This window comes from Passer domesticus, chromosome 5 (assembly GCF_036417665.1).
Source record: "Passer domesticus isolate bPasDom1 chromosome 5, bPasDom1.hap1, whole genome shotgun sequence".
Lineage (NCBI taxonomy): Eukaryota > Metazoa > Chordata > Aves > Passeriformes > Passeridae > Passer > Passer domesticus.
The window spans coordinates 52,385,998-52,405,211 of NC_087478.1; the positions used below are offsets into that span (position 1 = coordinate 52,385,998).

General features: G+C 40.4%; 1 protein-coding gene across 2 annotated transcripts in view; it reads right to left on the reverse strand.

Annotated features, from left to right (window-relative positions):
* The window catches only part of CHST11 (carbohydrate sulfotransferase 11), a 159,402-nt gene that overhangs the window by 91,503 nt on the left and 48,685 nt on the right, over nt 1–19,214 (reverse strand). For both annotated transcript variants that reach the window (XM_064420463.1, XM_064420464.1), the window contains exon 2: nt 2,291–2,376. In XM_064420463.1, coding sequence (XP_064276533.1) covers nt 2,291–2,376 — 86 coding nt within the window. The remainder of the gene's footprint in view (nt 1–2,290; nt 2,377–19,214) is intronic.

Consider the following 19,214-nt stretch of genomic DNA (forward strand, 5'->3'; position numbering starts at 1 on the left):
TCAGGAGTCCAAAAGGTTCTGATAGTCAGAGGTTAAAAATCTGTTTTCATCGCCTAGATTAGTAAGAGAGATTTTGGCCAAAAATGTCTTTGCAGAATCAAAGATTGGTTTGGGCTGGAAGGAACCTCAAAGATCATCTTGTTCCAACTGCCCTGAGCAGAGACGCCTTCCACAAGAGCTTCCATCCAGCCTGGCCTTGTCTTCTTGCATATTTATTATATATTTGACTTCTGAGCTGACTTTACAAAAGGCTGATTGCAGCTGCTTCAGCAAGGAAACATGAGAGATCTGACCTCCATCCCCCCAATCTTGCAAGTACAGGTGAACTCTTGAGAAACAAACACCCTCCTGCCAAAATATATAACAGTGTCTAATCTGCCACCTTAAGAGAGGTGAGACAGAAGTCTCTTTGGGCACAAATGGAAAAAAAAAATGAACCATATATCTGATGAAGCATTCTAAGTGTCATCTCCAACCTGTTATTTCCTCTGGCAGCCTCAACTCACTGCCTTTTCTTGTTACTGTTTTCCCAGATTGCATACACGCATTTGTCTGTCCCTCTGGTACTGAGGGCAGCATGCAAAGTCCCTTCCAAAAAAATCAAGTACCAACTGAAATCATGGAAAGAAACAAAAATTAAAAGCTTAATAAAAATGGTTATCAGCAAGCTGATGGAAACACTTCTGCATTAAAAACTTCAATAACATCAATAACAATAAACATCTTTAGTTTACCATCAGCTGCCAGAACTGCTGCACTCCCTCAAGCATTGACATTGGCTGGCTCAGCCAATGGTGAGCCCAGAAAGGGATGCTAATGGTTCACTTGATCAGGGTACACAGAAAGGAAGGAGCTGCTAGCTACGTCCCCTGCTTCAGGAAGCTCAGGAAATCTTTTCAGTTGTCCAAGTTTGCAAGGGCTCTGGGATTATGGCCCTTCAGTGGATGGGGATGTTTCTTTCCTACAGCTTGGCCTTTAATAATGTTAAAGGGCAAAAGGTCTTGACTGACACATAGCAGACCCCAGAGAGACTAATTATTCAGCCAGTCTCTTCTCCCTTACCTGCTCCTCTTGAACATCTGCAATGAGTCTTTAAATTTGACCTGCAAATGCTAACAGCTTTCCTTTGCAGCACTGGATTGTTCCTCTTCGGGGCTCCTGCATGCGCTTCCCATTTATGCAACACTGACTCCCATAATGGTCAATAAAGGGCGGTATAACAGTATGACAAACCTTACGTTCCCAGCCATGCCCAGAATTCAAATTGAATTACAAAGTCAGCCTGTGTTCATAAAAACAACTTTAACTAGCAAATGGAACTTTACTGCACTTCATAACAGATATCACATATTTTTGGGTTGCTGTCAATTCTTTATGTAAATACTTTAAATCCGTCAGACTTCGTTTTGCACACTATGTAGCGATCAAATAGTATTTAAAACATTTATTGCCTTGTTAAATCTAACAAGTTAGATTTACTGGGATAGTCACTTTCCCTAATAGCCAATTTAGTAAAACTCAATCTATTCATTGATGGATAAATATATAATAGGCGGTTGTTAAGCTTTAATAAATATTTTTAATAGTCAGCTGGCATTTTCTCTCAATGGCAGCACTTCCTCTCAGCTGCCAACAGGAAATGCCTCTCATCAGTGTGCCAATTCAACCCACATGTAGGGAATAAATTGATCTAGAGGAGCAAACAGGAGCATGAACTTCAGGTAGTTTTCTTATGCTGCTTGTCACAGGAAGAGCAATAACTGAGGTTATTACTCTGAGGTCCTGAGCTGTCACCAAGACAGTCAGGTATTGAACAGCACACAGTGTAAGCAAGAACATGAGCTACAGTGTTTGCCTAGACTCTGTACAAGCCACAGACCAGGAGAAGAAAGGCAGCTGGCTATCTAAAAGTCATATAAATGATATTCAGGTATTATTATGGGAATTTACAGTCTTACTGCGCTCCTTGTCTCGTGCAGGTCATGTCACATACTCTCACCCCATCCTGCCAGTCCATTGCATCAGCTTCTAGCTAGGTACCATTTTAAGGCTTTTAGGTACCTAAGAAAATATTTTGGAGGAGTTCACATCATTGAAACTAAAAACTTTTAAAAATCAGGCTTTTAACTCAAACTGTAGAATGTTATAGTAAAACCTGCAGGTACCAGGATCAGTTCTCCCCAATGAAGGCAGCTGTTGCATGTAAATAAGAAAACACCAAAATATCATGAAAAGAGACTGCATTTATATGCTGAATTGGAAAGCGTAATTATAGCCACAAGACACTCACCTGGGTGGGATTATACAGTTCCTGGAGTGGGCTCCTGGATCCTTTTCGACAGCAAATGTCCATCCCAAATGGATTTCTACGCATTACTGCAAGGGGAAATTGAAATTAGTACAGGTTAGCAACACTGGCTAGCAGAAAGCAATTGCAATACCTGCAGCAAGAAAAGATTTTCTGACAGATCATAGGATTCTAGACAGTGTTGTCACTTAACTCCTGATTTTCCTTTCCCTAGAAATTGTCTAAGAGCTAAATTCCTTATCTATTGTGGAAGTCACTGAAAATAAAATCCCCTTATAAAAGTTGTTATGCAACAACTCTCAGTTTGGATGCACAAAAATTCAAGCATGGGGACCAAAGCAACACAATTTTCAGCAGTGCCAGACACCTGCTTGTCTGATCATCAGGAAGGAGTCAAATGGATTCCTATAATCAGCACCTCTGAGAGGCAATGGCTCAGCCTCTCTCAGACTAAACACAGATGTATACAGGAATCTCATATTAAATTGCATGATTTTAAAGCTTTTGGCCTAACTCTTCTGTTTCTCCCAGAACAGATACTAATCAGTACTCAACATACATACAATCAAACACCGCTGCCCTTCTTACCACAATTTTGCTTTACATATTATAACTGGAAATTTGACTGATCCACAGAACAACATGCACTGTGTTATACCATAAAAGACCAGCTGGCTTTCAAACCAAAGGCTTTGTCAAAGATCTGATCAAGGAGCATTTTGGATGACAAATTTTTCAGGAGAGCTATTGGCCTGAGTCCCAGCAGGGATGCAGACCATCAGCTTCAAGTTAGACCTCTGTGGCCATAAAACTCTTAAGAAGACATTCAGCTCCACCTTCTATAGTCAGGAGGAAAACAAGAGCTTGCTGTGCTTCTTATCTCACATGGCCCACATCATCCTCTGCTAACACTCTCCTGCCCCCATCTCACCCTGGGAAATCGAGGAGCATCAGGCTGTCAGACACCCGCATCCGGCATTGCAGCAAGGAAAGATTTGTCTCATCAACATTTGATTAAGACATAACCAAAAAAAAGGCAATAAGAGATGTTCCTGCTGGGAACATCATGTTATGCCAAGTCAGGCATGCTTTTATCATCTCTTGCCACATTTTGTAACCAGAAGCTATTGAAGCATCCTAGAACAATGAGCTGCACCGCTTGCAGACATGCTATCGTAGGCTTCAAGCCAAGTCAGAGAATAAGTCCAGTAATGCTTTAATACTGAGGCCTAAGATCATAATTGATACACCAAGTAATATAAACCACAGAAAACTGCATATGGTCCAACCTAGAAACATAACTGATTCCTTCATTCACTCAATATCTATTTTTCAACAGGAGGTAATTATCTAATAACTTGCTGGGTTTCTTTTTTCCTAAGCAGACAGATTCCATGGGTCTTGTGGCAGGAGGCAGACATACTCAGTAAACTGGCTTCAATTTTCTTCACAATTAGGACAGTAATGTTAGTAGAGGCAATAATTTTATTTTACACATTTAAACACCTGATTAAATTATGAACATTTTTAGTTATGCAGACAAGTACTGTGATTCCTCCTTTGCTGTGCTAATGTGTCTTTTTAAAAGATAATTTACAATGTGTTTTAAAAAATTAAAAATTAAAAATTAAAAAATGTTTCACAGTAACGTCAGCTTCCAAAGCCTGGAAGTGGTTTTAGGAAGAAAATTTTGAAATGAGGATGTGAGATATCCAACAGCTATTCTAACTACAGAGCTCCTGTCCACCTTATCCCCCCTCCATGCTCTTGTACCAGAACTGTGTCCAGAGAAACTTTCAAAATAATTTTGTAGCCCCTTCCTCAATAAAGAAACCTTTCCAAAATGAAGCCTTCTACTCAAGGGCAAAGCACATTAAAACACCACAGCAGGGGGAAAGGGAGAGGGGAAAATTTTAGTGTATCTAGCTCATTAGACTGTGATTAACTAAGGTCCTGCAACACTGATGCTTTGTTCTGAATTGAGGAATAACAACAATTCTAGTGTGGTGTTCCCTAACTTGTTATTTCACTTTTAATTTCCATTAAATACAGTTAATAGTACAGTGCATAAGTGTATCCATCCCTTCCTACTTCTCTCAGCCAGCAGGTATCAACACTTTATATGCAGCAGTAACAGCAATAAAGATTAAATTATTTACACAACATGAAAGATTTGTTTCTAGATGTAAACAGACAGTAGAAAAAGCTATCTCCCCAGCAAAAGCTAAATGCTAATGTAGAGCCTTAATCACAGAGGCAATTCAACCTATTTTATACTCTCCAGTATTACTTAATTTGTTTTGTTTTTGTCAATAAAGCCTTTAAAATCAGACTGTGGGGTTAGCATAGCAACACTGCACTTGGTTTCCTATTTATTGATGCCAGGAACAGCACTCCTGGTACAATTGTATACAGCACATCTATGCACATCTGGAAAGTACTTGTGCCTGGAGTTTTACTGCAGCACCAAAATAAAGGTGAATACTCCCCTTTCCTCAGCAGAAATCCCACCTGCACTGTTTGTACAACTGTCCTCAAGTGAATAACTATCAGGAACGTTTTTATATAGTTCAAAACACTTTCTGGCATGTCTGTGGGCACACTTACCTCTCAGGGCTCCTACAACATGTTTTCTACTGTCTCAGATTCTCTGAGGCAGTGCTTCATTATGCCAGTGACAAAACCTTTTGGGCCTGAACTTCACATATAGCAATCTGCAGTAAGAACTGTAGTATGGAGGGTAGCTGCAGCTCTACTAATTTTAACAATACTTTTGCTAAGGATCCATCACACCATTGTGGAAGTGAAAATTAAAAAAATCAAGCCCCTTATCCTCACCAAATCTTATTAGCATAGTAAATATCTAAATCTACATTTTGTGGATTGGGCTGATTTCCATACATAATTATGGTTAATTATAATCCAGTGATAAGTACTGCAATATGCATGGCTCCAAGAACCATTCAAAAGATCATGTTCACGCACACCAACAGTGTGAAGCAGCTGACAAAGAAATTTAGAATTGTCTGGGTTGCAAAAGACCTGTAAGATCAGCAGTATTCAGTGACTTTAATGATTCAAGAGTAGTACTAATACTGCAAGTGCAGCAAGAACATGAATCCCCTGAATTTAGCCAGGAGTGTGAGCAACTGGATGAATCGGGAGTTTGTTACTTAAATACAAGAGCTGTAAAAACAAGACATTTGTTCCATCCCCAGGAATGACCTGTCAAAAATGCAGCCTTGGCCCATCTTGCTACAATACATCTTGGAACCACTAGTTATGAATCTAATAAGGAAGTTTGTAGAGATGCTATCTAAGCACCAAATTTCAATTTCTCAAAAGAGGAAGATAAACAGCCCTGCTTATCAACACAACAATCAGCTGTGTATGCATATACAGAGGAGTGTGTAAACCTTAAATCATCCCTGAACAGGAGCATCTGTGCACAGCTCCAGCTTCCAGAAAACTCCATTTAGACCCACCAGTACCAAGAGCAGGAATTTGACTTGTGAGTTACAGTAGTGCACTTAGGACAAGAACATTGAAGATCATTCACATGGAGCGTGAAACGTGAGCCAGGCTTAATCTGTCACCTCTCCTTGGCAAGAAGGCATTTCTAATGCACTTGGTAACCTTCAAAGACCCTATCCTAGAATTGGAGACCTCTGGAGAAAATACTAAATATAAGAAGCTGCATAAATACAATTTCTGCCTCCCCTATCAGGAGCTACAAAAAAACTGAGACAGGGGACATGGTACATGGTAGCATTTCTATTGGGAGATTAAAAATGGCCTAAAATGAATGCGAGCACTGCGATTACCTAGAAAAAGTGAAAGGGTGTCAGGCAGAAATCATGGGAATCAAGATTTTTGAAGACTGAAAGCCATAAAGGTCACCTTCTCACAAAGTGTCAGAAGGGCAAATCAAACAATTTCTCACAAGTCTGTGTGGGATTAATTCCCAGAGGAGACTTTGGTGGAAGAGACACACAAAATAACTGCCACTTCTTCCTCAGCACTGAGAGAGACAAACAAGTGGCATTTCAAGGATGGGTGCCTGCATTCAGCAGCCATCTCTATCACTACCATTCTACTATCTCCTAGATGTCTGAGGCTTCAGTTTCCAAGACTTCTTATATTAAAAAGTACCCAGCTGCTATCTAGCAGCTGCCTCCCTACTTGGCAACATTTAATTTACATTGCTTGGACTACTCTAATTACTGGCATGATAACAAAAGCCAAATGTAAAAATTTTACCTCTGTTCACTGCCTCTTAAGTCTCACATTACAAATATTTGAGAAAAGTTCTGAGGACATATTAATATTTAACTTTTCATTACACTAGTCTAAAGCACAAAGAACAAAATTCCCTAATACAAGATTGCTTAAAGCTGACATACATAATTCATTCCTCCTATTGGGATACAAGTTTTCTCACCGAGGAAGAAACAGTATGCACTGGCAGCAGTATGGTGAAACTCTGGTTGAGGATCAGAGCCTGTTCTTTTTTAAAAGAAACATGCCAAATACATTTCTCTTTTTGATCTGACTGCTCTTCATTTTTGGTCTGATTTCTCCATGAGAGGTTGAAAATGGTTTCTTCTTCTGGCTGAAATACACTGCTCTCCAGCTAATCCATTGCTCCCCTCCTGCCCAACCACCCCTAATTTCAGGCCAGAGTTAATGCTTTCCACAGAGGATCTTCTTGACAGCAAAGAGCAGGTACATAACATAGGAGCATTTGCTTGAGCTGTAACCCACTGGGTTAGGGCCAAACATTCACCTAAACATTCCCTACCCAACCTAGACAGAAAAATCGGTTCCACTTGGTCAAGGCAAGAGAGCAGCACCAATATGGTTACTTACACTTTTGCCATCTCTAGCCATGTTTACACAAGCTACTGCCTTTAAACTTCCTGAATTTTTAAGTCAAAGCAATAATATATAATTATACCCATACTGAAAGTTCAGAGAGAAGCTTTTCAGCTAAAGACCTGGACATGTTTTTTCTTGCATAGATTTCTGCTATGACTCCAAAGCAGCACAGAAAATTACTTCTACTTGGTATGATGCTTCCTATGATGAAGCATTGGAATACATATTTCAATACTATACCAAACACCTTAACCACAGTGAGATATCCATAGCCCAATTGTAAACATTCTCCTGTAAATGGTATTAGGAAACAATGCTCTGTCTGTACTGGCAAGAATTATGCTCAAGGCAAGCTGGTCATATTTGAAAACAAATCAAGCAAGGTTCAATCCAACAGCATTTTGCACATCCAATGCTCTTGAAGCATGGTAACACTCAGGGCAGAGTTGAAGTAAGTGACCCAAAAAAGTAGCCCTTTCTCAGAGTTCCTCAGAGGTTTGGGACTGATTTTTGTTTTTTATTGTTCAATTTGGAACATCTTGTCCACATACCTTTCTGACAGTTAACTAAAATAATGCTGAACAAGCTTGTGATTAGTAAACAGCTCGTTCTGCTTCAGGAAAACGAGTCTTCCATAATGATTTACAACAATTTGCTCTGCAAGACTTCAGCCAAGTTTAAACCACAGGCAAAACAAGAAGCTCAGCAACAAGAAGTCCAACTCATTTCAAATGTCATTAAAATTCCTGTGCTCCCTTCTATGGAGTAATCAGGCTAAGGATACTGAATGATACGAAAGGGTTAATTTTTAATCAGCAACCAGGAACACGAGGAATGAATGCAAAAGCTTGAGTAAGGAGACTTTGAGATAGCTCTCCAGGCAATGATTTATGAACACTAATCCTTCAGCAAAGGCTCACAAAGATCAATGGATTGATAGCAACATCTTGTGACATCTGGGGCCTTGTGCTTTGCTGCATTCAGCTCAGCATGTTAGACTAAATTTTTGGTTCTTCATCTGAAGACCATAGGTACAAGGATTTATGACTAAATTCCTGTCTGGCCTCCTTTGATTTCTTAAGGCAACACTGCAGGTTTCTTCCCTGGGGCTTGAGAGATCTATTCTTAGAAAGTCAGATTCAGATTAGGCATTGTATATAAGCATGCCGAAGTCTTAAATCCAGAGAATGTGACAATACTTCTGTTTATCAATGGAGAACAGATTTTACCTTACACCAGACAGTAACTACAAAAAACAAGGGTTTACTTAGCTTGAGAAACAAACAAAAATGGAGACAACAAAAGCAAAGGATAAAAAAAAATAGCGAGCATACACACCTTAGTGAAATGATTATAGCCAAGAAAAGCAGGAAAGCTGCCAGATATGGGGCCATGGATGAGCAAAGTAACATTCCTCACTTCCCAGGTCAGAAAAGTAGAGGCAAAGACCCTAAAAACTCCCACCAAACCTATTAGTTGCTACATTCTAAATTCATATTAGGAAGTGAGATTTCTATAAGCTACTCATTTGAGCCCCTACAATTAACAGAGGGTCACACCTGCAGAGGTGGGCCACCCCAAGGGGCTCTGGAGGTGGCTCCTCTCCTTTCCACTGACCAGCAATCCTAAATGGTTACGGTCACATGAAATAAATCCTGGCACAGTAAGGCAATTAATCTCAACATTTGTTTCTTGGCTCTAATCACTAATTACAAAAGTTGTAAATGCTCTCCAAAGAATCGAGAGATATTTAATTCCTTTTTGCTTTAGATGGTTTTCCAGAAACAAATTTGTATTTTATCCTGTTTGTTCTCAGATTAGCATGGGGATGAATTTAATTGGGCACAGTGGGGAAGTTAATATCCTTGGGTGAAATTATGCAGAGACTTAGATCTTTGGTCACCCTACGGACATGGCATGTGGCATAAATTAGCACAACATCTTCCCTGTTAATGAACAATGAGAAACTTTTTTCCAGTAATTTTTAAAAAAATGTTAATATATACAGCATTTCTTCAGAAGTCTCAAGAACTTATCCACAAACCTAAATCAAGAGACTCTTCCACATGCTTTACTACTCCCATGAGGAGAGCTCTATTTTGTTTATCTCAAACACACAGGCTTCTTTAAACGCTGCAAGTGGGTGCAAACTACAAACAATATTAGACTTGGTCAGAACTTTTCTGATACAACCTTGTTTTCTCTGACATGAAATGCAGATCTGGGGGCATCACAGTATTTCACAGGTCCATTCTGGATGGATCACTGACCATCTCAGCTGTCTGCTCATCTCTGAGAATGCCGTAATTTATGTCATCAATTACCAAAGCCAGATGTCACAAAATATTGATCAAAACAGTGTATTTCTTTTCTTGCTTCAGTACTTCTAAGTGTTCATAAATAAATTTTTAAAAATTTGGCATCTACGTCAACTTAAGAATTTCTTGGTTTCCTTGCTTTTTTCCATCTCAAATGCAACTTTCTACAAATGAAGTTAGAAGCTTAGGAATTATGACTCGAAATATATATATTTCACAAACAAACACAGGCATTATGAATTTGCATGAATGGACACTGTGGATCCAGTACATCAAATACAAAGAAAAACTCTTTCTAACTCTTTCTGGACATTACACTTCTTCCTGCTTTTCCATTACAAGTCAGGCATGTGTTTTGCCAAATGAGACTGCAATAATCTGGAAAGGTAGGAAGATTTCTAATGAGGCTTACCAGTTTTTAAATATGCCTTCCTCCAATTTCTAGATACTCACTGTAACAACATCAGCAGGCACATCTGCTGCTGGGCTGTCTTCATAGTAAAGAGCTACGTTTTCTACTCTGAATCTTCTTATCAGCCTAGTTTTCAAGCTTGTAGATAGCTGGTTATATCTCATCTCTCTGATGTAAGTTCAAATAAAAACTGTGTAAATGTAGGTCCTAGGGGGAAAAAAGCTGTACATTTGCACTGTCCTAAAAAAATAAGAAGCTGGATTTCTTTTTCTAGATTTTCCACTACTTCCATCTCACTGTTAGTATCAGTCTACTTAACAAAAATGATTTATGAGCTCACAAAAAAAAAAAAAAAAAAAAAAAAAAAAAAAAAAAAAAAAAAAAAAAACCCAGAGAGAACAACCTTTAAAGGAGGAAGGTTTCTTTAGAAAGCTGTAATTTTAAAAGCATTTATCTTGAATCACAGTCAAAATGAAAACGACAGCTGCTGCAGCTGCAGTCTATTTGAGCTACTGTTTCTTTGCTATTCTTCAACAGATGTGCACAGAAGATGAAACAAAATCATATTTGCAATGGATATACTGAGATGCACAGCAAGTCTTCTCACAAGCCAAGCAGAACAGAAAATAGAGCTGCAGCAGTCTTTTTAACCTGCAGCAATGAAAGGCTCAAACTTGTGGTATCTGAACTTGAGGCAGAAGCAGTGCTCACACACACATGCACACCTGACCTGACAAACAGAAGCCAAGGGACTCAGGTCATTCCTGTCCTAGCAACATGTCCAGACAGACCAAGATTTACCACCTCTGTAGCAGTGCAGTCACAGCCCCCTGATACTTTACAGTGATTTATGAGCAACAATTTTCTTTACAAAAAAGAAGCACTAAAGAATTCAATAAGCAGAAAAGACAGTATGAAATCCTGCAGTAATCGCTTCCAGAGCAGTCATTCATTATGGCAAAGAGGATTATGACTGCAGCTTGTTGGATAAGCAGATGAGCTCTCACAAATTAAGAATGCATCTTTCTTAGCAATGTGAAGGCCAAATGCTGATATTAAAAGGAAGAAAGTATTACAGACAGCAAAGGCCTGATTCTGCGATTTGAAAGTTGTCCGAACTAATAATTAATACAGAGCTGGGCTTACTGCCTTATTCCAAGAGTTTATTCTGTTTAATACTTCTAAACTCCAAGTAATCCCAAGGCACAGAGACGGAACGGGCTTCATTGCAAAATCTTTTCCTTTCCCAGCAGCTGTTTATTGCCTCAGCTGACCGGGATCAGCACAACTCCAGGTCTGTAGAGCAATGCTGGCCCCACGTCCTGCCCCAATGGACCACAGAAGTTCTCCACCACTTCTTCTTCCAGCAGGATCCACACATCTGTACAGGGAGGCTGGGAAGCTCCTTTCACACGCTCCTCTCTCCATTAGCAATGAGTGTACACGGATAATATTGCTTTCAGATGTACGAATCCCCTCATGTGGCACTTTTGAAATACCCCAAACCACAGATCCTTCCCAACATTTTACATATGAATAGGACATTGTCAGCTCCCTCAGACCCAGACTGCACTTCACCACACAGAAGAGTAAAATACACATTAGCACCATAAAACTTCATCTCAATTAGCATAATCTGTATTTCCATTATAGAGCCAGCTTTACAGCCAACTCTGGGTGAGGCACTGAGCACTCTGGATCTGTCTTTCTCTGAGGAGAAATTCTCAAAACACAAGAAAACCATTCAGCATGACAAATTCACAAGGTCTCAGTGCCTGCTTATCTTTATGTGGTCCGACTCCCTTCATCTGTCTCCTTCCACTGCCCCCATCATTTCAATGACTTTAATTAAAACCTTCTGATGGACTTTTGTCTACAGTGAGGAAATGCAGCCATGCCTCACACATACACAAGTGGATGAGTAAACTCCACCTCCTGAAGGCACGCCCCAGAGGAAAAAGGAGTGAACAAGGAATGGTTTTTCTGTGATTTTACGTCCAATGAGAGCATTCAAAGGGGAACCACAATAGGCAGCAGTTGTAAAAGATACATAATCTGGTATCACTAACAAATGGGACAGACTAAACACTTTAAATTGACTGTGACTCTTCCTCCAAATAATATAGATATGCTCTATGCATATAAAAGCAACGTGCACAAGTAGCAAGAGGCCACTATGCAAGTAGTTTTCTTCTGCGTTAGATGGGAATGAAGGAACCACACAGCACTTCAACATGTAGTTTCTAAGGCTCCAGAATACTGGATACCTATGTGACCTCTACTGGTAATGACATTATTTAATAATTAGTGTGGTGAAGTGCAAAATACTATGCTGTGCTTTCAGTAAAATAGCCTGCCAACTGCATTGAGAAACTGTCAGTGTTGCAGCTGGTGACCAGCAAGTAGCTAAAATCCAGGATCTCTCTTGACAATATCATTCTGAAGGAGACAAGCAACAAAACTGCTTGACCAAACCATGGAGTCAAAAAGTTCTTCCATAGGGAACAAATGCTGTTCTTGCCATTGTGATGTCTCATGCAGGGAAGGATAGAAAGAACAGGAGAGGAAACAAAGGAAAGCACCCTTTCTAGAGGATTTTCCTGAAATAATTCCCAACTAAGCAATAGTTCACCCTCCAGAAAGACAACTCATCTTGTTTCTAAATTTGCCAGGAACAGAAAATACACCTTGAGAAACTGATTTGATATCAAATTTTCCTTCCCAACCATACCCTTCTGCTAAGCTGATGTGACCTATCTGCACCTCCCAGACACCTGACCTTGTGGTACATCTGTCTCCTCATCCCTACGCATGTAACTTACGATCAAGGCACGTTCTAACTTCCCTTTATTCTGTGACAAGTTCTCTGGGCACCTCATCACTCCTTCCTTTCTTCTGAACACACTCAAAGCTAACACTGCAGCTTGCTGACATCAGGGTGCCCCACATTCACATCACACAGCACAAGCTGTGGCAGGACTCTCAGGATGAGCAAGTGCCACCTCCCCTTGCTGGCCCTGTCCTCCACCCCCACATGCTCTCCTGTGTGCCAGGCAGCAGGCAGGCCAGCTGGTGAACCATCACCCTCAAGCCCTTCCCAGGTCTCACTTCCAACAAAAAAGGCTCCTCTACTAAGTGAGCATTGCCTAAATTTTATTCCTCTATGCATTCAGTGCTGCAAGATGACTAAAACAAAGCTGCCACCCAAGTCAGTGGGTATTCACAATTCTGCATTAATGATTTGCAGTTCTCTTCCTCTCCATTGACCACTGCCCAAACTTTTGCATCCTCTGTAAATTTGATCAATAAATGAGTATGTTTTGTTCTGGATGATAAATTAGAATATTTAACAAGCATGAGCCCAAAATCCAGTGCCCTGGGGATCCCATGGGAAATGTATCTCCTTAGTGATGATTTCCCAGTTACAATTATTTTTAAAAACTGTTCAAAGTTTTTTAAAATCACTAATATGTGTGCCAAATTGACATTCATTCACTTGCCAATTTAACTTTTGGGTTGTTCATTCCCATATCACCTATACAGAAGTAATTCTGACATTCAAATATTGCACATTAAAAGAAAGAGGGTTATCACCTTGGACAATTAATTTAAAAACAGTTACTTCTGAAAAGATATTTAGTCTCATTGCCTGTCTTTAACCTTCCAAGGCTGCAGAGAAGGCTTCTGTGATGCATTCCAGTCTTGCTTTGCTCTCAACTATGTATGGGTTAATTTTATCACAAGTTCTTGAAAGCTGAAACATCAAAACTGCATTTTAATTGAAAGTACTTTAAACTTTCAGCTTAAAAATATAGAGCAGAATAAAAATTACAGTCTAAGTGATGCTTTCCTCAGCCACAGAGGTGAGCTGCAAATTGTTCCCTCCTGATCATTCTTATCTCACATGGCTGCTGCTTTTGGGGCAATTCTTACACTTTATTCTGAAAACTCAATTTGTCTTCATTAAATATTAATCAGCCTTAACCAAGGAGTATACGTAAAAGCTGTGTTAAATAACAGAACACAACAAATGAAAAAAGCTGATTTGATTTCAAATTTGTAATAAGGGGCTGTCACATATCATCCCTCTCCAAGCTGAGATAAATCACCTCAGCTCTATGAACTCAAACAGATCACTGTTCTTCTGCATGGTTGGGAATTGCACCTGAACTGTGAAAGGTAAAAGGAAGATTTACTGAGATTGACTTCTTGAGTCCTCAGCAGGCAAAGCAGTGTAATCATTTCATTCAGCTGGGAAGGACACTATTTGTGTACTTAGGTGGAGCTACCTGTGCAGGTATGATATGAGTGAGTAAAATACACCCATACATGAGCGAGCATATACTTGCATCAATTGATGTTGAAACAGAAAAACAATGTTTAATCCACTGCCAGATGCTGGTTTTGTGGTTTGTTTTTTTTTTATTTTGTAAACAATTTTCAAAAGTTGTAACATGCTGCATTATGTTCTACTATTCAAATCCAACAATGAAATACCAGTTTATTTTGGTTTCTCCTTTCCATTCTCTGTATTTTGAATCTCCCTATTTCATTACAGGACTCCCAGAATGAAAGCTTAAGTAATATTCAGAGAAAATGGCAATGTGAATTTTTCATTTAATACCAGTCTCTTATTTAATAACCTTTTTTTTCCAGAACACACGACTTTTCAGCTACTCTATTTAATCAAGCTCTTGACATAATATTTTCCTGTCAAAACCTATTCTATTTTTCAGGAATCTTTATTGTCTTTTTATTCCTCTCTGACCTTTTCTTTTCTTCCCTCACCCAATTATTCGCCCTTTGCTACTCTGTTGCTGCTTCCCAACTAAGCATTTCTCTTCCGTCATCTTTCCTAGTCTTTCCACCACAATCCAGCTCCCTTCTTCCACCCTCTAAAGACACAAGCCAAGAAAAATCCCAATTTACTCCCCAATCTGGCCACCACACCAGTAACCTGTGTCCTGCTCAACACGGAGCAAGGGGTGGTGAGGACAAGAGGCGCTGAAGGCACGGAACTCAGCCCCAGCAGCTCAAGAGGAAACAGAAACCAGCCCACTCCCATGTGTCCCCCTAGGTTTTCAGGTTTTACTCCCATCCCTGAGACTGGCAGACTTCCATTATCTCGGTGCTCCATTCCCAGCTCAGTGCTGTCACTCCACACATTCCTCTCCTCTATGCCCAGGAGATCCCATTTACTCAGGGGTCCTGCATCAGCTGAAACCAAAAATAATGAACAAGAGGCTTGAGAGGAAGGCAAATTACAAGGCCAGGAGGTACAGCGCAGCAAGGTGAGGAGGCATGACTGGTCTTATTTATAGTCTTTGCTCGAGGCTTTGTTTTTCCTGCAGTTAAAAAATTCAAGAGAGATGACAGAGTTCAAGGCCAGGAGCATTGTCACAGGCACACAAAGGCATAATCAGCCAAAATGTTTGGCGGCAGCATTGTCAAGTGCTTTCCCATTTCTCAATGAACAGCAGCTTTTCCTTTCCTTTTTACATTTTCACTTTCAGTTCTCAATCCCAAATGTTTAAGTAAGGAGCAGTCATCCCTCAGACCATTAAAGGCTGTGAGTATGGAAAGTAATCCAAGACTTTACATGCTACTTTCTGATAGGGTGCATGGGAACTTTACTCTTCCCATCAAGGCTGTGGTCCAGCTAAAATCAGTGTTGGAAAAAATTTTCAGATAAATACAGCCTTAGAAATTAAGACTGCCTATTGCCTCTACCTCAGCTCTGAATGTTTTTTTGTAGGGGGAACCCCAAACAGAAAAGAAAATGAGAACACCACAAGTTGATAACCCACTGCCACTAACCTTGCAGAAACTGCATTTGTAGTATTGTGTTTGTGGCTACCACAAAATGTGTGCTAATTTCAAAGGACAGCTGAATATGAATACTTTAAAAAATCAAATTTAAACCACTAGCACCAACTAATTTTGCTCAAGAACTTAGCTATCTCTTTTTCTTGTTTTACACTGCCCACAAAATAATGAGGGATACAAAGGCTGTAGATGAGACTATGAATGAAACTGAAAAATAAGTGCTTTGGATGACCCCAATTGCAATATAAGTAAAGAGTGCAGGGTGAAGGTAACAAGTAATTTAATTTAGATCGTCCCTACATGAACAGGATTAATTCTATGCCCTGCACATGTCCTACTTATGCTATGCGGAAATTAAAACACAGGGTGGGGTTTGCTGTGTACCCTGTTCACCATGGTAAGAAAATTTCACTGTTTCTCTAGCAACTATGCTACTTCCTTTCTCAAGAGGACAACAGTCCTAAAGCCTGCACCCTCCATCAGCCCAGCACCAAGGATCTTGTGCCTCACTGTGGAATGTCCCTTTAAACAGGAGACTCTCCCTACCTATGTCATCTTGCCATACCAATAATTACAGAATCATGGGATGGTTTGGGTTGGAAGTGACCTTAAAGATCACCTAGTTCCAGCCCCTCCGCCATGGGAAAGGACACTTTCCACTAGACCACGTTGCTTAAAGCTCCATTCAACCTGGCCTTGAACACATCATGGATGGGACGTCCAAAGCTTCTCTGGCAACCTGTTCCAACTCCTCACCACCCTCACAGTCAAGTATTTCCTCCTTATATTTAATCTGAATCTATTCTCTTTCACTTCAGAGCCATTACACCTTGTCTTGTCACTTCATGCCCCTATAAACAGAAATGCTAGCGATGTTAGCTTAGGCTAAAGTTCAAGGTCAAATAACATGTGCTTCAGGATTTAGTATGAACTCTTCCATAAGCTTCCACTTGTGGTTTTCTTTAAAACATTTGACAGCATCATCCAACTTTCCAAATGTCTACCCCATCACAGCTACAGCTAAACACCAGTTTCCATTTGGACAATGCAAGAGCAACCATCTCTTTCCAAACCTATTTTGCTTCACAAACTCCCTGTTGGAGGCAGTTCTCTGCATCAATGCTTCTTTGTGTAGAAAAGGGTGGAAATGCTCCACTTATATTCCCACCATTTTCCATGCAAAGAAGCTTCAGGGAAGCTTCTTCATGGCCGTGTGGGAGCTGAATCTTCAGCATACGCATTAGATGGTGCTCAGGGCTGGTGGTAGGTGGAAGCCCATCCCAACTTGCTCTCCATAAAACCAGCCGGCAGTCAAGTCATCCCTATTCTTAAGTCAACCCCTAATAAAACTCACAGTGGAGGAAGAGAAAAAGGGAAGTGACACACAAGCACAGCAAGCCCCAACCAAATATTTAGGATTTCTCTCCTTCACTTGTTAGCTCTTTGTACCGCCAAAAGACAGAGTTAAGGCAGGCACATGCATAAGAGTTTTCAGCAGAGGAGTTTCCCAATGCTATTTGTCTAATCAAAAAGTCAACAAGCTCCGTCAAGGATTTTTATCCATAGGACAACACTGAAGAAAGAAACCACAAGACTTCACTTCCTTTCTCCCATGTTTTTCAAACAACATCTGTTTGTTCACCGCAGACAAAACAAAACACAGGCTTCTTCTCTCCCTTTAAACTCGAGATTAAGATACTCAGATAGTCTTTAATATTGAGAAACATGTGACCAAAATATTTCTTCCAAACCCAAGCAGCATTCTTCTTCCCCAGCATCCAGACAAAACATGGTCACACCAGTCACAGGGCTCAGCAATCTATCTCCTTCCCAGAATCTCCCTCCCAGCAATGCCATTTATCCTCCTCATAACAAAGCTTAGGTCAGGATTAAAGGAGAGGAGGGAATGTCTGAAATACAACAGGCCTTTTACTGGCCACATCAACTACAATATGTGAGACGGAAACGATAAAAGCCAAAGGAAGATTTTCAGTGCTACTTCCCAGCAAAAAGTAGCCATTAAAAGCAGTCATCAAGGGTGGGTGCCAAGCTAAACACACTGAGGGTGACAGCCAGCTCTACCACTTGTCACTCGGTAAAATCACTGTCTCTGGCCTAATACCTCAACAAGCACTTAAAGACATCTTGCTCCACAAAGCATACTGAGAGGAGATGAGCAGGGATGAACTGCAGGCCGCCCCCAATGGTCACAAATGATGCAATCTATTTCTAACAGAAATATCATCACAGCAATCAGCATTACTGCTTGACTTGAGAAGTGTAGAACACAGCAAGATCAAAAACTTCTTCTTCCCTAAATCACCCCTTTCCTCTTCCCATGGCCTTTCTCCTGAAAGTGTGAAGAAAGTGATAAGGTGAAAATAAGACTAATAAAAAGCTGTGCCTATTTGTCACAAATAAAAAGAAATTTAAAAGCTTCCGAAAAAACCCCTCAGTTTCTTTAAAAAACTAATGATATTCTACTATCTTTCTCTTTGCAATGACAGCCATTACAGAAAAAAATTGTACGCTTTCTTACCCAATTCTATAATTTGACTGCTGTCACTGCACAGGCACCAGTGGTACTGAATTTACTTGGGAGTCACACCCAGAAGGTTATTAAAAATACAAATTACACAATCCAGTGCTGAACACAACAGCTTTCCTGAATTATGGCTGTTTCCTAAAATATGAGCTGGTACCACACTGGCAACTGGAGCCAAAAGCATGACCAATCCGTGTCTATCCAAACCAGGTCAAAAGAGAGCAGCAACAAGAAGTGACTGCAAAGCAGGGACACTCAGCCTGAATTTTGAATGCAAGCACGGGTTTATTATTAGGTTGTTCTTTTGAGTTACACAACCAATGCCTTGGCTACACTGGATAAAAATAAAAGCACAGTTACAGATCACCTGCCTCTCTTGACGCGAGAGCCCATGCTCCACAGTGAGAAGGAGCACCCAGCTGAAGGGAGGCACACAGAGAAGCCGTGTGGCTGCCTGCCAGGGGTCCCAACCACAGCCCTGGGTGAGTGGGAGCAGGGACTAGGTCACACAGACACCCAGCTGGCTGCCACTACCACTAGCCACACTGCACAGCCCTTCCAGAGGAAAGCAGAGAGTAATGGAGAGGTCCAAGGCAGGAAGAGCATGGCCACAAGCCAAGCTTGACCACTCCGCTCTCAGCAATGGGGAGAAAAATACTTCCCTTACTGCAACAGTGTGGGGCTGGGCCAAAAGAACATGGGGGAAGCTAACAATGCCACTAAGGCAGAAGATGGCATTAAGGATTATATCTATTTGGAAGATAGAAGCAAACTAGTCACTGGTAGACAGGATTCATTTTCAATGTGTAAAATCTGAACTCCACTATGAAGGAAAGATAAAAACTACAAGTCTTTTCAGGAATCAGCAAGAGCAGCAAATCTGTTATCTTTCTCAGATTTATACACCAACAGCTACTCACACCACTC